The sequence below is a fragment of the Heloderma suspectum genome, chromosome 4 (genome assembly GCF_057233095.1).
Source record: "Heloderma suspectum isolate Gila_16-S chromosome 4, 16-S_ref, whole genome shotgun sequence".
Lineage (NCBI taxonomy): Eukaryota > Metazoa > Chordata > Lepidosauria > Squamata > Helodermatidae > Heloderma > Heloderma suspectum.
The window spans coordinates 171,681,878-171,709,244 of NC_139461.1; the positions used below are offsets into that span (position 1 = coordinate 171,681,878).

Sequence of the window (27,367 nt, forward strand, 5' to 3'; positions counted from 1 at the left end):
GAGGGGTGGGCAGAAGGAAGACCTCCAGATGTTCCAGACTTCAACTCCCAGAAGCCCCCTGTCCGCATGGTCAGGAATACTGGGAGCTGAAATCCAAAACATCTGGAGATCTACTTTCTGCCCATCCCCGCTGTATCATGCATGTTGCAGGCAGGCTACTCTTGCTGTATAAGGTTGTGATTGCAGCTGTGCTGACTTTGAGCTCAAAACCTGTGCAAGGCGCTAGTCCTGGCTTTCCCTGTTGGGGAAAATTTGAGATCTCAGGAAAGGAGAAATGCCCTGGGTGAACAGTTGAGAGGAGGCACGGGCATTGCCATGTGGCAGCTAAGCCTGGAAACAAACAGCGAAAGCCTTGTAGGATATATAGCTTTAGGAACATAGGAAGCTACATTATACCATGTCAGACCACTGGCCCATCCAGACCACTATTGTTGACAGTGGCTGGCAGCGGCACCCCAGCATTTCAAAAAGTTTTTCCTGTCTTACCTAGAAATACCAGGGATTTAACCTGGGACTTTCTGCATGCAAAACATGTGCTCTACTATTGAGCTATAGTCTTCCCTAGAATTCCAAGGCCTGTCCTCATGAAATCATGTATTCTACCTCTTTGTTCTGCATACCTCACCTAATCTGATCCTGAATCTAGCCAGTTATTCTGTTTAGTCTAGCTACAACCCTGGTCTCAACACACACACACACACAGTCTCTCTCTTTTCGTTCTGTCATCTGGATTGGCTTTCTTACAGTAAGATTCCCCTAGTTGTGACCCCTGGCATGTACAGCCCCGTGCTGACCCTCTCTCAGCCCCACCTTTGGTTTAATCATCCACATTCTGCATGTGGCTAGTTGGCCCTGATCCTGTCAAGGCCTGATCCAACAGTGAACCTGACAAAACTATCTTGGACCTTTGGATCCTGCCATAGGTGGCTTATTTCCATACGTGTCCTTCTTACCTTTTAAAAAATTCCTACAAACATGTGCACACCAAGCAGACCTTTTGCTGATTGTAGAAAGAGTTATATTACCAGATAGGGAATATTAACTTTTGACTGAACATAGATCCTACTGGAATAGTTACTGTCACCTGGAAAAGCACAGGTGCAGGAAATAAGGAAATGCATCCACTAGGCATGCATTTCCTTATTTCTCTGCACCTGTGCTTTTCTGTCTGAAGCACCTGTCCTGTGCTCAGGACAGATAAAAGGAAGTACTTCTTCACACAGCACATAATAAACTATGGAATTCACTACCACAGGATGTAGTGATGGCCACCAATTTGGATGGCTTTAAAAGGGGGTTGGACAAATACCTGGAGGAAAAGGCTATCAATGGCCACTGGTCCTGATGGCTATGTGCTACCTCCAGTACCAGAGGCAGTGAGCCTGTGTACACCAGTTGCTGGGGAACATGGGTGGGAGGGTGCTGTTGCGCTCATGTCCTGCTTGTGGGCTCTCAGTTGACAGCTGGTTGGCCACTGTGTGAACAGAATGCTGGACTAGATGGACCCGTGGTCTGATCCAGCAGGGCTCTTCTTATGTTCTTTTGTAGGCCTGAATAAGGACTTGACTCTTCCCTGTCATCTTAGGCTGTGGGTCTGGCTATGATTCCCACCTATCTTCCCCAACTCAATATTTTCTCCTCTTGCTATCAACCCCCCTAGCATGACTTCCTTTGCACAGCATTCGTAGTGCCACCACCACCCCTTTTCCTTCTCTAGCAAAACGGATGTACTAGGGCACTTGGAGGTAAGGGGAGGCAGGTGCTGAGCATCCAACTACTCAGCACCTCCTACAGGCACCTGGGCCAAATCTTTGTTCCCCTTGACTGTGTCTCTAGAAGGCTTCCGTTCTTAGGGAACTGGTAATGAGCTATAGGGGCACTTGCCATCTCTCTTCAGTTTAAGATGCTGTGCATAAAGGAACATCAAGAGCCAAAAAGAACCTCAGGCTCAGCTCCTCTGGAGGCAACAGAGTTGCATCTTGCACATCAGCTTAATTTGGCCCTTAACCCGGAAAGTCTCTCATTTTTCATCCTGAGGTCTAAAATGCCAATATTTACTGTAGGTGAAAAACCCAGAATTGGGGGTGGGTTGAGGGAAGCGAGACAGAAAGAGGCTATAGATCACCAAACGCTAATGAATCCACAGAGACTGCCAAACGGTGCCTGACTGAAATTAAAACTGAACTGGTCTTTAATGGATTTCATGTTGACAAGCCCTGACTTCTCATTAATTAAGGACTCTATTTTGACCTAATCAATTTGGCTAGGGTGATGCAATGCCTATTTGTGCTAAGGGGATTGGAAGGGGAGGCAGGGCTAGGAGATCACGGATTGAATATTGCTCAATTTCTATTATTGACTCAGCGCTATCGATGGCTTCAGTGTCATAAGTTTTGCAGCCCATGGAGCTGCAAAGAATGAGATGTGAAATTCCAGGGCCCAGGCCAAAGTGCGCTGTTAACCCTCTCTATGAGGGGAGGGGAGGAGGCGGTGCCTCTACAGCAAGACATTGTGATAGCAAGGTAGGTGGGAACAGATATACAGAGCGGGACGTGAATTTGTAGCTTTGGCATTTGTGCTTCTATGTATCAGGGCAGACTTCCAAACCTGCTGCCCTCCAGCTGTGTTGGATGACAACTCCCATCCCCCAATGGTCATGCTGGTTGGGGATGATGGATGTGGTAGTCCAACACATCTGGAGGGCACCAGATTTGGGAAGGCCGTATTAAGGTTGTCAGTGACCTGGTTCCCATGTTAACCCAAGATTTGCTAGGCATGAGTGGGAGCAACAGAACATGCTGTCTCTGGCATGCTCACTTCTGCTTTCATTTTACAACCTATGATGCCTGATTGTAGGTTGCTCTCATGATGTCCAAAGCTGTTAAACAACCCAAAGTTAAGCTGCAATTTTTTCTTGGGTTAACTCTGGGTTGTTTAACTCCTAAACAACCCAGAGTGCCTAGGTTCAGACATTATGAGAACAACCTATGATCAGGGTGATTGTAGGTTGTAAAATAAAAGCAGGAGTGAGGAGCATGCTGGAGGCAGCTCACTTGCTCCCACTTGTACCTGGAAAATCTTGGATTAATTAACCCATAATTTGCCATTTGTGTGAACCAGGTCTTTGTATGTATGCACTCTGGCCAATTCGATAGGTCTGCAAGGAAAGGAACTGACACTCTTTGAAGGGCTGCTAAGCTTTCAAGTTGAGAGAGGGGAGAAATATATATTTTATATATTCTAACCTGGCAGCGCCAACATTAGCATTTTTACTGCTGATAGAAAGTGTTGCTGTTCCCAGTGGGACAGCATAAAAGCATTTTACTGCCTGAAGCAGAGCAGCAAATGCCTCCCCCCGCCCCTACAAGTTAAGGAGCATAGTACCCAAAGCCAGCCAGGTTATTTTGGTCCATGAGGCAGACAACAAAAATACAACAACAATGATAAGTAAATAACTAACGATTTCCTGCCCATTCGTGACATCCAGAGTCTGCTGCCTGTGGCAGCCACCTTACTCTGACTAATGGTACAGCTGGCCTTGCCCTGCAGTGGCAGTAAGGACACTAACAATTTGCCAGTAGTTTTCTGGATCAAAATCAGATTTGGAGCTGGACTGTACATTTGGTTTAATTGCTGGGAATCAGATGTGCTATTGTTTTAAGAGGGACGTGCAGATCTAGGGTTGGATCAAGGATCTGCCCTCTGCAAGAGGGAGGGATCTTCCATGAAGAAAGGCTCCATGTGCAGGAGGTCCCAATTTGGGGGATCCCCCTTCCGCACACACACCACAACTCACCCCATTCTCCAAGTTCTCCTGACTCTGTGTAGCATTTTCAGGGGGCTGCAGGGGCTGCCTTGGGAAGGAGGGGGCAGGAAAGTCCACTTCTGCCAGCACAGTTGATTCTGCATAAATCTGGATCCAACCCCCAACCAACAGGGAGATCCATTATTCCCAGTTGAAATGTTATTTAATTACGTAATTATAAGCGCAGGGCACCTATATGTTTAGATATTACAAATTATGTCTTGCTTTTTTCTTTACACAAGAACACAAGGTATGCACACAAGTGCTTCTGCAAGCTGCACAATCAAATAATGTGTGAACCAGCTCTAAATTATTGCTTCATAGTTCCAAACCAGGGAACTACCGTCAAAAGAACTACAGGTTTCAGAGTAACCACTTCTGCCTACCCAGAAATAAGTGGAGAGAGTGACTTTTCCAAGTGTGGCCCCCATCCCTACCCCTGCCCCATGTTTCTTTGCGAATTGCAAGGTAATAAGAACAAACCCTAAAGTTTTATTTGCCTTAAGTGGGCATTGGAGGCATATGTTGAGAATGCAGGGGCCATAGGATTGCAGTGGAGATGTGTGTATAGAAGCTTTTGAATTAGTTAGCACCAAAGCCACCATGTACATTAAAGCAGGAGTGGAATGAGACTGAGGTAAAATATGGAGGATGCATCTTACGACCTTGCAACTTCAGCTTTCATATATGAATAGCAAATTAAACAGCATTTCTCAAAGCTGTGTGTATCCGCTTTGTTTCTATTATTTTGGTGGAATCAGTGTATGCTCTTGTACCACATATACATCGAAATGATGAGAACTACAAAAGAACACACGTACCACAATGATAACGGCAAACTTTTATTCACACAGCTCTTAATAAACACATCCTCAGGGCCATTTCACATATGAGTTAAAGGCAAATCACAGGGTGTACACTTAAATTGCAGCTTCCTGTCAAGTGCATCTATGTGATGTAGGTATTTGCAAACACCTGTTTGTCATGTTCATAGCTTACACTTTTAGCTGTACACCTAAAAAGGTGCAAATGCGATTTACATATGCAAACACACACACACAAATGCACTGGTGTTAGTTCTACATCGTTTTTGTTCTTGCCATTTTTTTCAAAACACCACAGGAGTACACCAACCTTCTGTGTACACATCTGTTCCATGTTCCAAATAATAGGAAACTGTTCTATTACAGATGATTCAGAAGCTGGAGCTAAGAGGCCCCGAACCACCATCACAGCCAAACAGTTGGAAACATTAAAAAATGCCTATAAAAACTCCCCCAAACCAGCTAGGCATGTGCGGGAGCAACTGTCTTCTGAGACTGGATTGGACATGCGGGTTGTACAGGTGAGCCAAATAGTGCAACATTGATTCTGTCTCAGCTAAAAGGATTGACTGATTGATTTTATGGCATTACTTGCTTTTCCAAAATCTGCTGAATGTGATGTACAGAATATTCAGTATTAAAAACAATAAAAAAAAAACTTTAGGGGATGATGAGAATGGATACAAATATGACTTCCATTTTAGAGACAAAGATTGTCTCTAAATGAATCCCCATGATGAACCATGTAGTGCTGAGAACCTCTCTATGAAAATGTCTGAGGGTGGATCTCATGGAGATCTTGCCTCTCTGCCTTAGACAGATGGAGCTAGCTGAGGCTGGAGGACAGTCCAAAGCAGGAGGCAGCAAAATACTCTTTTCATATGTGTTAAAATCCCACAATCCTACAGTTCATGGGGTCAATGGAGCACATTTAGAGGTAGCCGTGGACTTCTGCGGCAGAAAGAAAATGAACAGAGGCACAGGATTTTAGGGGCCCATTAGTAGCTATTGAAGAAGAGGGCATTCCAGCAGGTGCAACTTCATGCCACGGTAGGGAAAGCTGCAAATTCGCTCTTCCACACAGCCCTGTTTTTTTTCATCTAGTCACAGTTGGAGAAGTCCCAGGAGGAGCACCGGCTCAAAGACAAATGGAGCAAAAGCTCTACATCACGAAGAACCTTGGTTATGGAATTCCTTATGATGTCAGTGAACCATCTGATGGCTAGACACATCAAAGGAGCCTTGTGGTTCCGTAGGGATGAGTTGAATGAAGTTCCAGAGCCTTCCTCCTAGTTTGTGCTCCAGCTCCTTGAAGTTTCCTGTGAGAGGGCCTAGGGGATAAACTTCATAATGATCACATCAAACTCTTTGAGTGCCTGCAAGTCTTGTTTTTCACTGAGCTTCTCTCCAGGAAACTATGAACTGCTTGTGCATTGACAGGTGATTTGTTGGTATGTTAATGTGTCTTAGGCTAAAGATCCTCCTGGCTGCCACAGTTCCATTATCAACAGCAGTACTTTATGTAGTGAAGCTGCTATTATTCCCATTTTATGTATGGGGTAGTGTTTTATGTATGAGGCTGAGTAGTGTCTCACTGAGGGCCACAAACTCAATGGTAGAAGCAGGCTTGAACATGAGTCTTCTAGGTCTAATCCCTAACCCCTGTCCACTGGACCCTGTTATAAATCTCTGATTCTGTTTAGAAGTGATTCTTGAGGAGGAGCAGCACCAGAAACCTGGGTCTTTTCTTTCTCCTTTGTGGTTCCAGGTCTGGTTTCAAAATAGAAGGGCCAAAGAGAAACGTCTGAAGAAAGATGCTGGACGGCATCGCTGGGGCCAGTTCTACAAGAGTGTAAAGAGGAATCGTGGAGGAAGCAAACATGAAAAAGAGAGCTCTGCAGAGGACTGTGGGGTCAGTGATAGTGAGCTGAGCTTCAGAGGTAGGCATGGGAGGCACAAGGACTGGGGGAAAGGCTATTTCCAAAGGCTGGGCTTCCAACATTTTCTTCACAGAACAATGATTATGTCCTTTTTGAGGCAGATTGAGTTCCAGATTGGGGATCAAATGATTGGGCCTGGAGTTGCCCTAGTCCAGGAATGAGGAACCTTTTTTTTTTTGGTCAATGGCCACAACCTCTTTTGGACAATCTGTTGGAGACCAGGGCCAAAGCCAAAAGTGGGAAACCACCCCCCCTTCTCTCTTTCTGCTGATCCCATTTCTCTCTCTCCCTTGCCACCCAGTGGGCAGAAAGGTCACTCTGGACAGAGGTCTGAGCTGATCACTTGCAGAGGGCTTTTGAAATGAGGCCAAGGGATGCATGTAGTCGCCACAGGTTGACCTACCCTGCCCTAATCTATGGGGCTTTGTTCATCCAGTCTTTCCAGTGCCTATGTTCAAAACGCAGTGGCATGTAGGAGAAAGGCTCGGGATCATTCACACTTCCCCTCTTGGATGTAGAATGTTTTGTACAATGCAACCTATGTTCACCTAAGACCCATATACATAAGCTGTCATCCATTCTGGTGTTCCAGGTCTCTCCCCCACCCCCTCCAATTATCAGCCAGTATTCTACAGCCACGGAGCATGCTCAGTCCTCATTAGGCTGTTTGGGATCATTTAGGGTTTATATGTAAAGTTTTTTTTAACTTCCGCAAACCTTGGGATTTCCACAAACCTGTTGATACTTCTCTCTTATGTGCTGTTTTGGATACGTAAGGAGCCATACTTGGGGAATGAGTTCAGTATTAGTATGTAGGATATGGTGGTCCCTCTGACAATCAACTGATGACTTGAACATTAACCTGGGACAAACTGGATTGCCTTTTACATTGGTATATGCTTGGCTTCAAATACAGATCGGTGTGCAGTAGGACCTCGTTAAAACAGACCACAAAATGGAGCGTTTTGGTTGTGGTTGAAAAGAATGTAGAAATGGTCTTAAAAACAAACGCCAAAGACATCATCCAGCCAACTGGAACATTAAGCACTTTTAAGCCCCATTGATGTCTATGGGAGAGGGCTCAGTCTTATGCTTAGCTCTCCCGTTGAAATTGGGCTTTAGCACTTTAATAGCTGCTTCCACCTGCCCCTTCCTGGAGGGGCTACATAAGCTGGCTGGCTGAGGTGGCCTGGGAGAGCCAGGGCCTGCAGGAGAAGCTGCCACCATCGGGGAAGAGGTGTGCCGGCTGCTGCTGGGCCTGCTGCTGCCGCACCGCTGCCACCACCACTATCACTACTGTGGACTCCTGCCTGGCATTATTTTTAAGGGGATTTTTAATTGTTTTTTGTTTTAGATTTCTGGGGGATTCTGTTGTGTTTTTAGGGGTGGGTAGCCTGCCTGATACGCGGGAGCAAGGGGGCATGTGTCCACCTGATGGAGGCAGTGGGGGGACTGTTGGGGGCCAGAACATACCGAGGCTGGGCAGCAGGCGCTGGCGGAGCGCTAGGGGCAGGACATGCCAGGTAAGCGGAACAAGGGAGAGATGTGTAGTATCTGTCCCCTACTCTGGGCCTGTCCAGAGCCAAAGGATGGCTGGAGGAGGCGTGACTCCATCTTCTGGCTTTCGTTTGCTGCTCTGCAGTGCCAGGTCTGTTACCCAGAAAACCTCCCTCATCCATGACATGATCCTGGATGCGGGTGCAGACCTGGCATGTATTACGGAGGCCTGGCTGGCCGAGGCTGCTGCTCCAACCCTTGCAGCCATGTGTCCAGCCGGATTTTCATATGCACAGCAGCCGAGGGCTTGGGATCGGGGAGGGGGAGTGGCTGTTATCTACCCAGAGTCCTTGGTCTTCACCAGACCCCCTCTCCGGGATACCAAGGTTGCTGAGTGCATGTACTGGAGGTTGTGCCTGAAGGGCAGTCTGGGGATTCTGCTCGTGTACTGTCCACCCCGCTGCATGACTGACTCCCTGGCCGAGGTGCTTGAGGTGGTCTCTGATGTGCGTGTACAGTCCCCTAACGTATTGGTGTTGGGGGACTTCAATGTACATTCAGGGGCCATCCTCACAGGAGCACCTTGGGACTTCGTGGAGACCATGGCTTCCTGGGAGCTGCACCATATTCTAACTGGGCTCACCCATGTAGCCGGTCATGCACTAGACCTTGTGTTTGTTTCTGGAGAAGCGGGGAGTGATCTGGAAGTCGGGGGTATATCCACCACCCCCTTGTCATGGTCAGATCACTATCTGGTGACGTTGGACTTCTTGGTTCCACAACCCCTCCGCAGGGGCGGAGGACCCATTAAAATGGTCCACCCCAGGCGTCTTATGGATCCGAATGGATTCCTGAACGCGCTTGGGGATTCTCTGGAGCACGCCAACGGCCACTCGGTCGAGACCCTGGTGGGTGGCTGGAATGCCGCAATCACTGGGGCATTAGATCGGGTGGCTCCGAAACGCCCTCTCCCCCTGAACAGGGCTTGGACTGCACCATGGTTCAATCCGCAGTTACGAGCTCTGAAACAGGAGGTGAGACAGCTAGAGCGCCGGTGGCGGAAGTCTCGCTCCAAAGATGATCAGACACGCACTAGAACTGTATCTTCAGCCTATCACGTGGGGGTGAAGGCAGCAAAAAAGGAATATTATGCTGCCTCTATCGCGTCTGCAGAGTGCTGTCCCAGGAGGCTGTTCCAAGTGGTCTGGAGCCTGGTCGGTCCTGTGGCTCCTGAACCACTGGAGCATTCTAAGGCCTCCTGTGAGGCCTTGGCAAGGCACTTTGCAGATAAAATTGATCAGATTAGGAGTGTTACTCTGCACGCTGTGGATACAGTTAGTGAACAAGAGGCGGCCTGTGGCAAACCGTTTTTGTGGGATCGGTTCCAGCTTCTTCCTCCTGATGAAGTGGACAAGGTGCTTTCATCTGTAAAGCCGACCACCTGCTTACTTGATCCTTGCCCATCTTGGCTCATTATGGGCTGCAGAGAGAGACTGGGTGAGGGTATCAGGGCAGTGGTGAACGCCTCCCTTGAGGAGGGAGTGATGCCATCAGCCCTCAAGGAGGCAGTGATAAGACCGCTCTTAAAGAAGCCCTCCTTGGATCCTCAAGTTCTGAACAACTTTCGCCCAGTCTCAAATCTGCCATTTTTGGGCAAGGTGATTGAGCGGGTGGTGGCGATGCAGTTGAAGGCACACTTGGAAGAAACTGATTATCTAGACCCATTTCAGTCAGGCTTCAGGCTTGGGCATGGGACGGAAATGGCCTTGGTCGCCTTGGTGGATGATATGAGGAGGGCTCTGGATAGGGGTGAATGCTCCTTCCTTGTTCTCCTCGACCTCTCAGTGGCTTTTGATACCGTTGACCACGGTATCCTCCTGGACCGCCTGGAGGGGTTGGGCATTGGAGACACCGTATTGCGGTGGTTCCGGTCCTTCCTCTCCGGCAGGTACCAGAGGGTAGCACTGGGAGAGGAGGTTTCGGACCTGTGGCCACTCACTTGTGGGGTGCCACAGAGTTCCGTCCTCTCCCCGATGCTATTTAACATCTATGTGAAGCCGCTGGGGGCTATCATCAGGAGGTTTGGGGTGCGGTGTCATCAATATGTGGATGACACGCAGCTCTACCTCTCGTTCAAATCTTCACCAAGGTTGGCCGTAGAATCCCTGTCCAAATGTCTGGAGATGGTGAGTGGCTGGATGGGGAGGAATAAGCTGAAGCTGAACCCTGACAAGACCGAGGTACTTTTGGTGGGACACAAGAGGAGGTTGGGGGATGTTGACCTAGTGTTGAATGGGGTACGGCTACCCTTGAAAGACCAAGTCTGCAGCCTGGGGGTCATTTTGGACTCCCAGCTGTCCATGGAGGCTCAGGTGTCAGCTGTGAGCCGGACAGCACTGTATCAACTCCATCTGATATGGCGGCTGCGCCCCTTCCTTCCTGACCATCTGCTCCCATCGGTAGTACATGCCCTGATCTCCTCTCGTCTAGACTACTGTAATGCACTCTACGTGGGGTTACCCTTGAAGATGGTTCGGAAGCTGCAGCTGGTACAGAACGCGGCAGCTCGCCTGATTAAAGGCAGCCGCCGGCGAGGTCACATCACTCCATTGCTGAAGGAGTTGCACTGGTTACCAGTTGTTTTCTGGGCCAAATTCAAGGTGTTGGTTTTGACCTTTAAAACCCTATATGGTTCCGGCCCAGCCTATCTCAAGGAGCGCCTCCAGCAACACCAGACAGGCCGCTTAACAAGATCAGCCTGGGATGGCCTTCTCTCTGTCCCATCAGCCAAGACAGCTAGACTGGTGGGGACGAGGGAGAGGGCCTTTTCTGTGGTGGCCCCCACTCTGTGGAACTCCCTCCCTAGGGAACTCCGCCATGCCCCCTCTTTAATGAGCTTCCGCCGTGCATTAAAAACGTGGTTGTTCAGGCAGGCATTTGGGGTGGGTTAGGGTATTTTAGAAAAAAAATTATTGTAGAATTTTATTGTTTTAAAATATTTTATTATATGCTGTACATCACCCAGAGTGGCTGGGTGACCAGCCAGATGGGCGATTAATAAATTTAATAATAAATAATAAAATAAATAAAATTTGGGGAAGGGGCTAACCCCCTAAATATATATGGATATGTGCTGAACTAGCAAGTGGTCAGAAATAAGTTGATGAGAGATTAGTTACGAATTTCAGTAACAACTGGATTTGAGAAAGAGAGTAGTTCAAGACAACCAATGTCATTTTTTAAAATTGAACCATTTCTCTACAGGTACAATAGGTTTTTGGTTCATTTTGAAATTAAATGTTAATTTGGAAATTTCTCTGAGATGTTGGAATCTAAATATCCATGATTGTCGCACCACTTTTGGAATGTTTAGAAATGGAAGAGTACCTTGATCTCCACTGCTTTGGCCACTGTGTTCCAGAATTGGGCACTGGAGCAGTTATGAGGCACCTCAGTCTTTAAATGGTTAATTAGACCCATTTCATGACATTGCCACGCAGAAGAAAAGCAATCACTTCATGCAGGTATATGGGATGGTCTTCTGGCATTTGTAGTGGGTGTCCAATCTTTGTTCCAACGGTGAAAAATAAACTTGAAATGGACTGAAGTTAGAAGTGGGGAACTTGTGGCCCTCCAGATATTGTTGGACTCTAACTTCCATCAGCCCCAACCAGCATGGATGGTGGGAATTGTAAACTAGCAACATCTGAAGAGCTATAAGTTCCTTGATGTATGGGCATTTTACTGTCTAGGATTCGGCTGCACTGAATATATAACTCCTCCACCCCACTGCTTGCGAGATGTATGAAGTGCTCCTTGCTGCTGTTGCACCTAAATTCCTGTTTTCCTTGCTTTGTTTACAGAAGACCAAATCCTCTCAGAGCTTGGCCACAACAACAGAATTTACAGCAACGCTGGCGAGGTGGCTGGCGGACAGCTAATGAATGGTACTTTCTCAATGGACGGGACAGGACAATCCTATCAGGACTTGAGGGATGGAAGCCCTTATGGAATCCCACAGTCTCCAGCCTCTATATCATCCCTTCCATCACATACTCCATTGCTAAATGGTCTGGATTACACAGTGGACAATAATTTAGGAATAATAGCACATGGAGGGCAGGGGGTGAGCCAGACACTCAGAGCTATGGCTGGGGGCCCAACCTCTGATATTTCTACTGGAAGCAGCGTTGGTTATCCAGACTTTCCAACAAGTCCTGCCTCTTGGCTTGATGAAATGGATCATCCTCCTTTTTAAAGTATCACACTCCCTTCAATTTTGCCATATTCCCATTTGCTCTTTTGGCCTAAAAGCATACTAAAAACCTCCCAATGAGGGACGGCAATCAAACTTCAAGGATCACAGGTGTGCCATCCCAAGAAAGTTTCCATTATTTTAGAATGGGAATCCACTATTTGTTTCCTGTAGAGCTCAAAGAAAATATGGTATTAATATATATAAATATATTTACTTTCTGCTTGAAAGAGCGGGACAATAGGAGGAGCTGCTTCTGGATACAGCACATTGATGTGTATAGTATTTGTATGACCTGATCTTAGGGGTGCAAGCTGTAGCAAATACACATTCATTGACTCTTTCCGTGGAGCTCTGCTGTTGAGTGCAATGCTATTGTTAGCACATGTTGAAAAGACTGAACAGATTTTTGGCCTTTGGTAACTCCACATCAGCTCTCACATACGTCATGGCCATTTTCCTTCATTTGCTCAACTAGGCAACTAAGCTTTGGAAATGCAATACTTCTAAAGCCAGGCCTCATAGACTGACCACTGAAGGGAGGGAAAGCTATTGGGAGTTGAGTCTTATCCTTTCCATTTTCCCATTCTTCTTCTCCCTGTCCCCCAGCTCCACACTTATTTGGCTGTTTCATGAATGAGGGGTAAATCTTTGCCTTACTCAAGAGTAACAGTGGGGCAGCTACAGGTGTCAGTATTCCTTACCTACATTGCAGTCTTTGAGCATTTGCTCTTCTCCCTCAACCACATCACGGAGGCTGCTGTCACCTTCGCCTCTCTTTTCCTTGCCTCTGTCCCAACCTGTTAGGGTGCAGTAGCAACGTTCTTATCCCCCTCACTGTTGCCATCCTATGCCAGCGCTGTTTTTGTCAAGGGGGGAAAAAGTAGAGTTACAGTTAACTACAGAGTGCTACAGTGGACAGTGTGCTACAGCGGGGATAAGAAGGAAAACTAACCTTGCAGAGACTAGCAAAACCCACACGATGATGATCTCAGTAGGCAGACGCAAAGTGATATCACAGCTGTCTCTGTTCCTGATTGGGTGCTTTAGTAACCAGTGATCCCAGCAAGAACAGATTCCTGGGGGGGCACTCCCCCTCCCTTCATGGAGAGTGCAGCCCCTCCTTTCCACACTGCACACCCTCTCTCCACAGTGCACAACCTTATCAGTCTTGCAGTTGTTGTCCCCCCCCCATCAACTCTGTGACCACACAGGGGTCCAGCATGGGCTAAAGCCACACAGCAAGAGGGGCCTACACATATTCAGCACCCCTCCACTACTCCTAGGTGCCAGCTCATGGCCCAGAGGAGCGACCAGGCCATGAGCTGTACACAAGTCAAGCACAAGACTGATTTCTTCTGATGAGATATTCATTTATATGAAATGGATTGACATAGAGTTTGACAGTGCCTGTAATCCTATGCAGTGGGCTATGCTGTCTCATTATTTCAGCCCACATTATAACATGGCACTGTTCTAAGCAATTCAGCCATTTATAATACCATTACTGCACGAGACTGTCCTAGCAATCTGTGCGTTTCCTCCCACTGGCTTCTGAGGAGAGATGCATGCAACAGTAATCTGATGAAGCTTCTTTAGGAGATTAAAAATTGTTCAAAGGTCACCCACCAATGAAAGCTTTATAGGGTAGGTAAAATTACAAAAGACAGAGAAAGGAAAATATCACGACAATCACATGAAGCAAGACATTAGCCAGAAGCCAGAGGTGTCAAAGGGCTTTCAGAGATTTTTTGAGATGGGGGACATTATACTTTTTACTGAGGCAGCTCTGTGAACAGAATTTGATTTTTGTTAGGAGCTCATCAATGCTCTAATTCTCTGACTCCCAGACCAAGGTACTGCATTGTCCTTAGAGATGCTATACATCTGATAACCCCCTTCCACTGTTTGAGAACCACGGAATGTTTCTATCTTAAAGTGCTCAATAGAGCTGCATGCTGCTGGAGCCCCCCCCCTTTTAATAAAGACTCTGGTGTCTTCTACAAACTGATCAGAGCTTGCAGACAAAGGTCAGCGAGGAATGAGGCCTTCCCTTGCATCTCCAGGCAGATACTTGCAATTTTCATTGAGCAACAAGAGCAAGGTCACATGGAAAGCAGAGAATTGACTCATGCATAGATGTTCATTACTTGATGACTTGCACGTGTGAATGAACAGTCACAGATCAAACACTGTGGGTAGAACGTTCACATCTCCTCAACGGCAAAGCTTTTCAATGGGGTCAATTTACTTACACAAGTGCGAGTCATCATATGTACATGCACATACATGTGTGAACCAGTCCTCAAAGCTCTGTGTTAAGAGATTCAGTCCCCAAGCTAACAGTGAGAGGCTAAAAGGAAGCTTGAACCATTTCTCTTGGGGATTGAGGGCCAGCTTTGAAATTGCATGAGAACAGGACAGCACACAGTAAAATACTAGTGGAACACTGCAGGTACAAAATAAACATACATGTGGCACTTCACAGTATGTAAGTATTTATGCCTCTCCTCCCACTGCAGAGATTATTACAGTTAAGTAAAAGAAGTGCATCTGGAAATGTCTACTTCCTACAGGTGTATACATTTTAACATACATGGTGGTTGACATGAACAGGACTGAACTGAGTAAAGTCTCTGTACTGCCCTCCATGGCTGCCATTCCAAAATAAAAATAATCAAGTGAAGGAAACATCCCACAATGTATCTGTTATAAGAATCTCCAGAGATGAAAATTCAGACATAAACATTACATTAAAAAAAAAGCAAATACAGACATTTCATTCACCTGTGCTGCTGGCAGAATCCCAGATTCTATGGGGTGAAGGGAAAGTTGCTTTCTGCTTTAGGAGTTGGTTATAATTTGGACTAAATGTCTTGCTATTTTTAATTTAATTTTGCCAAGGAATGTACATCCAGAATGGCTATTGATCCCATGCAAAATGAACTCAGATTCCTTCTGAACAGCACACTGTCTCATGTTCCATTAAAATCTAGAATAATTTCAGTTGGTTTAGAATCAGTCCTCGATTTATCCCCAGTACATTTAATAAAAGTAAAAATGGGCATTAAGGAATTGCGGCTCAGTGAGCGTCAAGAGTACAGATTGGTGGAAGAAACAACCATGCTCTATTGCTGCATAAGCCCCACTGAAACAAGGGATTGTGCTTCTCTGCCTGTGCTATAGTTCAACCATCTCAGTCACTATTCTGTATATATCCACATTTCCAATATTTTACTTATAAGATACAAGAACTATGCAACCTCTTTTCTATGTCATTTATTACCATGCCTCTTTATAGTACTAAGACTAATGCAGCTTTATTACTGTAGAGTGTGTATCGTTCAAGAGAGAAAGCAATTATTTCAGTATCACAGCTACTTCACTGAGTTCAAGCAGTTATAACCATGTTGGAACCACAAACTGAAGAATTTAAAATAGGTACAGGTATCTTTTTCAACTAACCTTTTAGCTTGGACATTTTATTTTTGCGAACATTCATACTATTCAAGACTCTTTTTCAGGTACAGGAGATCAACACAAAAATACAACAAGCAGGTATATGTTTGCACACGTTCTGGGAGGGGTGTTACCCACATTGAGCACAAGTGAAATTTGCTAGAGAGGACCTGCAAGGGATTCATATCAAGCTTTGTTAGCACCAAGGCAAAGGAAATATGTCTACTTTTAGCTAACATAGATATGAATATTGCAGGGTTTGGGGTGTTTTGCTTTTGCATGTATGGCTGAAGCTTGCAAAAATATGGCATGAACCTGCCAAACATTAAGCATTTTCAAGTCCTTTTGGCTTCTGTGGGAGAGATAAACATGTGCTGAACTCTCCCACTGGAATTGACGAAACTTAAAAGTACGTTATCTTTCACTGCATTATGTCAATGTTTCTACATCTTCCTCGCCTATACAGCATTACTGCAGCTTTACCTTGCAATGCATCAAGAATTATATATAAATTGAATCTGCCCTTCCACTTCACTTTCTTTAGTCTTCACAATTCCATTAGCCTTTAAAAAAAAATCAGTAATGATGAATTGTCTTTAGCTGTTTGGGAACAAAACAATAAAGAACAATTAACACTGAGGCAAAAATAACCTGGGGAGGGACCACAACTCAGTGGTAGACCATGTGCTTTGCATGCAAAATGTCTCTGGTTCCATCCCTGGCAGCTCCAGCTAAGGCTGGAAAAGTCTCCTTTCTGAAACGCTGGATTGCTGCTGCTGCCAGTCGGTAATGATTATGCTGAGCTAGATAGACTGGTATAAGGCAGCTGGCTATGTTCAGGGCTGGCGTCAAGGGCAAACATGGTTGGGCAGAGCCCCATGGACAAGCGCCCCCTAGAGTTGCTCCTCCTCTTCACCATTGCAACCTGCTTGTTCACCTGCTTCTCTTCCTCGCCCAGGCAATGGTGGTGGTGAGGGGGAGCAAGAGATGTTGCTACCTACTTGCTCACTGGCTCTTTGCCTATCAAGCAAGGATGTGGAAGGAAAGATGAGAAACAGGAGGAGGAACAATATGACAGTGCTGATGACAATGGCGATGAGAAGACAGACGAACTGAAGCAGGGCCCCCACAGAGGGTGCCTTGTCCAAGGGCCCTTAAAAATCTGGAGCTGGCATATCTATATTCCTAAGAACAGAGCAGAAAAAGCTGCCTGATATACAAGCCGACACTTTAAGAGTACCTAGTGCAGATGTGCCTTTAAATGCATTACAAACTATTTACGAAGGAAAAGTACAAGCATGGGATAATGGCCGAATTTGACAAACCTGATAGATTTATCAGCTGAAGTACCAATGATACAGAAGCAGCAGCAGCAAACAGAATCCCTCCCCCAGTGCAGACCACCAGTTGAGACCCAGGCCTAAATTTACATCTCATTGCCATCCATCTAAGATTACTTGAACATTCTGGTTTCATTTGGAACATATTAAGCTCTATAATGCTGTTAACTCTTTAGTGAGGGATCTGATGCAGCGAAGGATAGCCAAGCGATCACCTTTGTGAGAATGATGAACGTTAACAATGATTTACTTCTGTGTAAACTACGTTTTCAATTCCTGGCAACAAACCCTAGCAAAGTCAATAAGGAGCTGTGGGGCTTGTGCGCACCCACACGGAATTAACAAATCTGCATGTAGATGAAGATGCTCTGCCCTTAGACAGTTTACCTGTTACTTCTTTTCTCCAGTTTAATAGAAAATATCTTCACAGCCCTACATCATCAAATTCAGAGGCAGAATCATCCTAGCATTAATAGTCAGAAGGGTACAAGACTTTCTACCAGATGTAGTAGGGCATCAATGCCATACCCCCACAACACCCAGTTAGAGGTGTCAACGCAGCTACAATTGTGCACGCATGGCAATTTTATAAATCAGATAACATCAAGTGGGAGAAATGTTTGCTCTTGAAACTTTTGTTTAGCTTGTCAATTTGCACCCTGATCATATTAACTCATTAGGCAAAATTTATTGTTATGTGTTCCAAGTTGGATTTTAAAGACTTTTGTATCCATAAGGTTATCCTGTTTTATTGGGTTCTACAGACTTTTCCATAAAAACCCCCAATGAGCAATCTCCTCCACTCCCAATAGCTGTTGCTGTATTCTTCTGCTTGACTATATATTTTAGGCACTCTAGGAATGATACAGATAACCCTGGCTAGAATTCACCTGCATATAAACGAGACTTGCTTTGCACATCTGAGATTAAGCATAAATTATAAATGCTTTGCCATGAAGAATCTAATAAAGTTTGACATTTTCTGGAGGATTTAAGAACATCATTTCAGCTTAACATAGGCAATAGCAGCTGCCTGAAATTGTTCTGATGTAGAGAGAATCATACCAATTTTTGTCTCTCAGCCTGCAATGTGATCAGAATTGATGACTGCATGTTCTTCACCACAATGTCTTTATAATAATTTTTGAAGAGCTTCATTTCAATTTTTACCTGTCTTTGCAGTATGCTGGTCTTACATAAGGTCTCAGTATTTCTGGCCAGGACTCTATGATCTTAGCCTTTAGCAGCTCAGTATTGTATAAGGGAGGCTGGAGCATCTACATGGAAAGGGAATGACATAACCCTCCTGTTTAGAACACTGTACTTTAAAATCTGTAAGCAACGCTCTAAGGACAATTCAGTTTAGTGTGAACATGTTGTATTTTATTACCTGCTGTTGTAGGACTCTGGCCATGGTGGATGAAGCTAACTTGAAAAAAAGAAAAAGCACACCACTGGCACATTGTCTCTATTTCTTGGGTTTGGCCATTGTCTTTTTTTTTTTTTTTTTAACAGGATTTGCTCCTAACAGCAACAATGAAGCAAATCATGCAAAAGCAGAGATCAGGAATACCATATTCACACTGCTTGGTAACACAAGACCCTAAAGCACATGGATGATTTCTAACTAGTGCTGAGGAATGAGATGGCTTCTTTTGTACCTGAAGCAGAACATAGGCTGTGCACATGGGGGGTGGGGTGCGCGTGTGCTCATCAGACATTCTGTCCAATAACTTTGTTGTGTAGACATGCAAGCACAGGTCTCTGGTCCCCCTTAGCGGAGGAGAAAGACCAAGAACATACTCAGCATCTTGGACTCTAACTATGAAGCTGTTTTGCCTTTTGTTTTGAATACAGTTTCAAGGAAGAAAAGAGACACAGCAAGGCTGAATCATTCCTTACACCTCTCTACCCCACCATGACCCTCCCAGTTTGCTCTACTCCCCCATGACCAGCTCCCTGCAGTTATAATTTTTGTACAGTTCTAAAATGAAGTTTTGTTTCTTGGGAGAGAAAGAAACGTATTTATTGCCATGTGTCTTCGGAAAAACACCAACGAAAACCTGGCAGGTTTCTTGGTATATGCCTCCTGTGTGCTGGCATGAGTTGTATGTAAAAAAAAACAAACACAAAAAGTTCTATGTAAAATAAATATGAAACATTCTCTAGGATTCATGTGCCTTTTTCTGTCTTGCATTAAAGGATCAAATTAGAGCAAAGAGCAGTGAAAGAATTTTGCTTATAGCATTGGTGTATTTCCTCCAAGGATCTTTTAAATATATCCTATACACTACAGAACTGAACTCTGAAGCAGCTAGTACTAAGGTTTTAGAACAGACAGCAAACTACTAGTGTCCCTAGGCCTAAACTGGCTCCTACCAACTGACCAAAGTTGTCAACCTGGAGGCAATAAATTTTTTGGAGCGAGCAGTGTTGGTCACCGCTGGATTTGCCACCTGTGTACTTTGGCAGAGGTGGTGGAGCCCTAGCCCACCCCTTTCTAACCTCTGCTCAAACTAGACTTTCAGTAAAAATTAGTTGCAGACAAAGACTTTAGAGATAAAAGCCCTCTATAGGCAGTATCTCCAACTAAACCTTCAACTAGCCCACCAACCAGATGAGAATGGATAAACAATTCTCGTGCAACAAGCAGTAATGAGGAATCGAAACATGCTCAAATGGTGCAAAACATTTGGCTTCTATGAACCCTTTTCAATGGTCACTGGCTCAGGCTGGAAGAGTCACAGCTCAGCAGTGCGAAATGGGATATTAGTCTGGTTGAATGCAGGTCTTTGATGTCTACACACAAGCAAGCCAAGCTGCCCTTGGCCTTGTACATGCCTACCATTATGTGGAGAAACACCAGCTTGTATAATAGATACAGCCAGCAGTGGCATTAAGCAATTACTGCATCATTTCCCCCAACTGCATCAGTTCCCTTTGTTCCTAGGTTGCACATTTGATGAGCCAGTACTTTGTATTATTCTATCAAATAGCAAGGAGAACTTTACTGTATGTCTGTATCTGATTAGAAATCTAGGAGGTAGTAAAGTCCTCCTTGAATATTGCTGGATACAGATAACCAGCTTACTGACTGGTTACAAGCACACTTGTATGTTACCATTTCATAATTGGTATTCTGAATTCCATTTGATAAGTTACCATTTAATCCTAAATGGGAGACTTAATCATAAGTGGTGCCACCCAGGACCTAGTGGAAAGTGTGAGTGTTGTTGAACCAAGTTGAAACAGTGACCACAGTGCTATCAGATTTGATATTTAAGTGGAAAATTGCCAAGGAAGTCTAATACAGTCATATCTGACCTCAAAAGAGGAAACTTCCTTAAAATGTAATGGCAATTTTAAAAAGAGATCTAGGAGATATCCAGGAGATTTACAGGCCAGTTAGCTTAATGTCTGTTCTGGGTAAACTGGCATTGTTAAAGATAAAATTATCAAGCATATAAAAGGATTTAGAAGTCCAGGAGGATATAGAAGTCTTGCTGAAAATGAATCAACTTGCTTTCCGTAAGGCATGTCCTATCTCACCAACCTTTTAAGGTTCTTTGAGGGGGTCAATAAACATGTGGGCAGGGGTGGTTGGTAGACATTGTTTACTTGGACTTCCAAAAGGCTTTCAGCGAAGTCCCTCACCACAGACTCCTGAGCAAACATAGTGGTCATGGAACAAGAGAAGAGGTCCTCTTATGGATTGGTAACTGGTTAAAGAACAGAAAGCAGAGAGTAGGTATAAATTGTCAATTCTTGTAATGGAGGGAAGTAAACAGTGGTGTCCCACAAGAATCTTTATTAGGATTGATGCTTTTTAACTTGTTCATAAATGATCTGGAATTAGAAGTGACCAGTGAGGTGGCCAGGTTTGCTGATGACAGGAATGTATTTAGCGTGGTTAAAATGAAAAAGATCTCTCCAAACTGGGAGAATGGGCATTAAAATAAGCAAGTATAAAGTGATACATGTTGGGGCAAACCCCCCCAGCTTCACATATACACTGATGGGATCTGAGCTAGCGGTAACTATCCAACAAAGAAATCTTGGCGTTGTGGCCAGCTCAATGAAAATGTTGACCCAGTGTGTGGCTGCTGTGAAAAGGGAAAATTCCATGTTTGGCATAATTACGAAAGGAATCAAAAATAAAACTTCCAATATCATACTGACCTTATACAAATCCATGGTGCAACCACACTTGGAATACCAACAGTTCTGGCCATCACATCTCAAAAAGGATATTGCAGAATTGGCAAAAGTGCAGAAAAGAACTAAAATAATCAAGAGGATAGAGCAACTTCCTTATGAGGAAAGGTTACAGTATCTTGGACTGTTTAGCTTAGAAAAAAGGTAAGCGGGGGACATGATAGAGGTATACAAAACTATGCATGGTGTGGAGAAAGTGGAAAGGGAGAAATTTCCCCCTCTCTCTTATACTAGAATGCAGTCATCTCATGAAGCTGATTGGTGAGAGACTCAGGTAGATAAAAGGAAGTACTTCTAAAAGCAGCACATCAGCTACGGAATTCGCTACTCCAAGGTGTAGCGATGGCTACGAATTTGGATGGCTTTAAAAGGGGATTAGACAAATTCAGGGAGGATAAAGCTATCAATGGCTACTAGACATGATGGCTATATGCTATCTCCAGTATCAGAGGCAGTATGCCTTTGTATACCAATTGCTGGGGAACATGAGCAGGAGGGTGCTATTGTACTCATTGTTTACTTGTGGGTTTCCCACAGGTAGCTTGGTTGGCCACCGTGTGAACAGAATGCTGGACTAGATGATCCAGTATGAATCTTATGTTCATATGAATAAATGGCAGTTTGTATTCACCCAGATCTATGTGCAACATGTTTACACAGGTTTCATTGTGCAATTCAGCACTCAAGGATGGCTCTGCATCCTCACATACAGGAGGAAAAATGGTCCAAAGTTTACCAGTCCAGTCCTTTGTATTATGACATTCTAGAGACAAATAATCCCCCAAGCCCCAATTATGGTACCCCACAGTACCATAATACAGAATATGAAAAGCATCTCTCTGGAGTACAGGTTGATCCCAATCCTAGATAAAATGCTATCTAGGCAGCTTTATGGGACAGCTCACTTCAAACAACTAACTATAAACAAATAGCCAGTGTCTGTGTTTAATTTCAGTCAAGACCTCCTCGTGTTGAGGCTACTTTGCTGAACAGCAAAGCAATCAAACATTATGGGGGTGGGCAGACAGCAGCTATTTATTTTCAGATATCCAAGGTATAAAAAGTGGCATTAAGTTCCAGTTTAGAACAATTACCACAAAGGTGCAATTAGTGGCTGGCTGAATCAGACCAGGCCACATCACCACTTTTCAAGGGGAGTATGGCGCTTTCCTATTCTCAGGTGTGTCTTTTTGAGGTGATACTCCTTATAGTTGCCTACCCGTTAGAACAGTTGTTACTACCGCTAAATTTTATTCGGGGTCCAGTCATGGGCATACACAGGAATTTTACTGGTGGGGGGTGGTGGCAAACCTGCACAGCAGTTTGTGGTTGTAATTGTGGTTTTAGTGCAGCCTTACAACACATCTGTGCATTTTCCTTCTGTGTGTGCTTTGTTGCTCAGCATCTCATTCTATGACACTTAGAAGCCTAAGCAACAAGATCCTAAGTAGAAGATCCTGGGAACTGTACAGCACTAATGCAGAAGAGTGTTATGTTCAATAAGCATCATGAACGCCAATAAAACTTTATTTGAAGTGAGGGACACCCCCGCCCGGGTGGAACAGGAGAAAAAAACCCGAACACACAAGCACACTACAGCAGTCTTAACAATATTTTATCAGAAATTTTATAGCATCCTTGTCCTTATCATAACATTGACAACTTCACATGGCTTGTCCTAGAATGATTTCCTTCATCTTAGAAACACTGGTGAATACTCTCAAGAAGTCTTCCCCAACCTGGTACCCTCCAGACGTTTTGGACTACAATTCCCAGCATTCCTGAAAATTGACCATGTTGGTTGGGGTTGATGAGAGTTGAAGTCCAAAACATCTGAAGGGCACTAGGATGGGCAAGGCAGCTCTAGAAAGTAGCAGAGGAGTCTATGGGGAATATCTTTAGCAGTGGGAGGAGAAACAAATATGGTTGATCAGGGTTTAGGGTTCTAAAGGAGCCTGGACTACTCATCAGCCACTTTTTAAATCAGCTAACAATGCATGGTTTGAATTTTGAACTGCAGCAATCTTCTTTTGGAAATGCATGTTTCTGCTGGAACTGTACATTTCATGTATGGTTGTACATCTTAAAAATCCCTGATAAGATCAGGTAACAGGTCTACCATTTCTGGTAGATCTGGTGACTGAGTGGCAACAAGGCCTGGGCACCAGGTCTACCAAGATAGGTCGATGTGGCCTCAGAGAAACACCCACACCAGGTCTTGTTGTTGTTCAGTCGTTCAGTCGTGTCCGACTCTTTGTGACCCCATGGACCATAGCATGCCAGGCCTTCCTGTCCTGCGCTCTCTCCCGGAGTGTGCTCAAGTTCATATTCATTGCATCGGTGATGCTATCTAGCCATCTCATCCTCTGTCGTCCCCTTCTCCTTTTGCCTTCAGTCTTTCCCAGCATCAGGGTCTTTTCCAGAGAGTTTTCTCTTCGCATTAGGTGGCCAAAATATTGGAGCTTCAGCTTCATTATCTGTCCTTCCAATGAGCACTCAGGGTTGATTTCCTTTAGGATGGACTGATTTGACCTCCTTGCAGTCCAGGGGACTCGTAAGAGTCTTCTCCAGCACCACAGTTCGAAAGCATCAATTCTTCGGTGCTCAGCCTTCCTTATAGGTAGACCTGGTGTCCAGACATCTTTCCATCCTACCTGAAACCCTCAATTCTTTCCCTGACGCCCTTCACCCCTGTAATAGCCCTTTGGCCAAGGGCCATTACAGGGATGACGGGCATGGTTAATATTGGGTGTACATGTGTGTGACCTGCTCTGCTGTACAGGCAATGCACGATAGATTCGGGTACCTTCACAACAGGGTTAAGCCAAAAAGACTTAACACAGCTAAAAGGATTAACACACCCAGATAGTTAACCACTGCTATGACTTCATTCATTGGCTAAAACCACTGAAAGGTGGGAGCAGGCTAATTTCTCATAGAATGAATGGGTAGAAGAGTGGCTGCACATTTTGCCTCATAGCTCAGGTTCTACAAGGGCTAGAGACTTGCTTTAAAAAAAAAGTCAGCTGGGACTCTGGAGATTATGGGTCTAACTGCACCCCCTTCCCCCTTCCTGTGGATGCCCATGGGTCCAACGTGGAACTTCTTTCCACCTGCTTTGTCTATCACTTGTGCTGTTTTAAAATCTCCTTTTGACAGCAGATGCTCTGTCATGGGAGTTTTCTCCACATTAGACATTTAGTACAGGTTCCCACTCTCCCTCCCTGAATCCCACTGCAATCCTGGGGGTGGGGGGGTGGGGGCTTCAGGAAATACCTACAGAATATTTTGCTGTTCTTCAGAGATGCTAGACAGTTCAGCTCCATCATCTCAAGAAGTCATTTGCATGAACTGGCTATTTACAGAGGAGGTTCTTCTGTTTTCATTTTAAAAAACTATGAATATATAAAAGAGGTTCTTTATTAATGCATTATGCAAGATCCTTTTAAGTCTTGTAGGCCCACCTTGTATGTCAGTTCAATTTCTACCATTTAGAGTCTGCATCTGTGAAAATAAAGGCCGAGCCCAGTGTATAATGCATTTATAAATGTGATAAAAGAGGGATATTTCTCTCATGCACATTTCTTTGTGGCTTATTGAAGGTCATGTCATTTTGGTCATAGCACTCCTTCAAAAAGAAAAACAGAACTAAAGTCTAAGTCAATAAACTTTCCCCAGGGGGTCTCTCAGCACTGCAGTCCTAGGAAAGAGATAGAGAGCTGCTTGCTGAACACTGTTAGACATCCTGTGCTGCAAGCCAAGAAAATGCACAGGTTTTCTTTTTAGGGAATTCTTAACTGTACCAGCTTTTGAAGCTCACCCTTCACACATGCTGGGCCAACTCTGAAGCTGTGGGTCTGGGCTCATCATATACACCATGTTAGCTTAATATATTTTAATCATTTTAACATTTAATGCTTCTCAATTAAAGTGATTTCCTGGAGTAGATGCCAAGCTTAGTTTGAATATGCATTAACTATTTTCAGTACTGGTAGTTAAAGGCACCAGAGGATTTAAACAGCAATCCAGGGGGCTGTTGGGGAAAAGGGTTGGCTGAATAAAGCAGATTATAAACAATAATATATGCCTTCACATTTTTTCTTTTTCTTTTTCTGGAAGGACTCCAACCTCACAAACAGTCCTAAAGTGCTATAAACATATCCAGGCCTAAGCTCTGAGCTCTGCAAATGTACTTTGTGAAAGCCGTGGGAACTGTTGCTTGCCACTTTGCATCTGGGCACACACCAAGAATGTGTTATTCTGAGAGAGCTTTTTAGTACACAAGATGTCCATCAGAGAAAACTTCCCCTCAAAATATTAAAATGCCAACAAGGATAACCTTCAGCACAAAATAATAAATCCTGGCTTCCAAGCAAGGTGGCTGTTCTACGCCAAAGGAACATAGAAAGGTGACCATTCTGTGCTTTAACTTTTGCCAACCTCTGCATAGCACAAGTCCAAAACTGGTGACTGATTTCAAGAATTTGGCACTGACAAAGTAGCTGCCAACCATGCAGCATTATCATACTTTTTATATCTTTCTCAAGTCACCATGCACCAAAATGCAACTGACACAATGGGACTGTTTGCACCATCACGGAGGGGGAAATAAGCCACAGCAGGTTATTTCCTCTGTCGTGCATGCCGGGGCGGGGGGATTAGCATAATTACCATCACTGGCGCAGCTTGCCTTGTCATGTGAACCCAGCAAGGGTGGCTTGTTGCCGTGGTTAACAAGCCACCCCAGAACCCCAAAACAACCCAGGCCTGTTCACACAATCAGAGAGGAAGAAATAAGCCATGTTGAGTTATTTCCCCCACCCTGTGTGCCAGTCGCAGGCCGGGCAGATTTGCATAATTACCCTTGCCAGCGCCGTTTGCTGTGTTGTGCAAATCTGGCGAGGGTGTCTCATTGCTGTGGTTAACAAGCCACCCCAGAACCTTACAACAGACAACCATGGCAACAAGCCACCCTCACTGGGTTTGCACAACACAGCAAGCCGCGCCAGCACAGGTAATCATGCAACTGTGACCAGCACATATGGGACAGGAAATAAGCCAGTGTGGATTATTTCCCCCTTCGTGATCATGCAGACCTGGTCCCCATGGGTTCTGGGTGGCTTGCATGACATGGTAGGCTGCATTAACGAGGGTAATTATGCAAAGCCCCCTGGCAAATGTGGTGTGGGAAATAAGCCATGGTTTATTTCCCCTTCTGTGATCATGCAAACCCGGTCACTACCTTAGTTGTATGATATTAGCAAACATATATTTGGATCTAGCATCCATGGGATGATAAGCAGCCTTAACATTTTTGGTAGGTGCATGGGAAGAGATGAACAAGGAACTAAGATTTTGCTTGTCTTACAGCTGCCTGCCATGCAGATGAGGGTGGATAAGCATGCACAGCTTTGGCAACAGACTATTCTGTCCCCAAAACAGTTGTCCCCTTTTGGTGGCAAAGCATGGGCCTGTCACTCTCATCTTTACATATCCTTCAATCAATTTTACAAACCTACAAAGGAATCATGCAGTTGGACAGAATGTTTCAGAACCTAGGTGAAGCGCACGGTGGTGGTGGTGGTGGTGGTAACCCTGGCAAACCAGATGCAAAGTGGGCTTGCTTGATCATTTTTGTACAGGCATTAACAGGCAAAGGTAACAAGGGGGATGGGCAAGAGGGCACAAAGACAGAGCTACTTATTCGCCACAAGGCTATCATGAAGGCTAAAGACATCTGATTGACTCAAATGTTTAGCTCTGCCTATTTCTGACTTTACCAGCAACATTCCCTGCTCTTCAAAGCTTTGCAACTGACCCCTGTAAACCACTTCTGGTGGCACCTATGTCAACTGTTGAACATTTTAGTGAAGACAATGAAGTAAAGCGTATCTGAGGGGGAAATCCATGCAATGTTTTTTCTTTCTTGTGTGCATTCAGACAGCCAGTACACATCGATAGCTACTGCAAAGTTGCTACATACTTATTTTGTATGTCAGAGAAACTTTCCTCTCTCCTGCTTTTCTTTCTGT

General features: G+C 44.8%; 1 protein-coding gene across 1 annotated transcript in view; it reads left to right on the forward strand.

Annotated features, from left to right (window-relative positions):
• Window positions 1-12,324, forward strand: part of LHX4 (LIM homeobox 4) — a 104,400-nt gene extending 92,076 nt beyond the window's left edge. Inside the window, exons 4-6 of the mRNA XM_084851281.1 lie at window positions 4,996-5,150; window positions 6,398-6,569; window positions 11,930-12,324. Coding sequence (XP_084707407.1) covers window positions 4,996-5,150; window positions 6,398-6,569; window positions 11,930-12,324 — 722 coding nt within the window. The remainder of the gene's footprint in view (window positions 1-4,995; window positions 5,151-6,397; window positions 6,570-11,929) is intronic.
• Window positions 12,325-27,367: the final 15,043 nt, after the last annotated feature.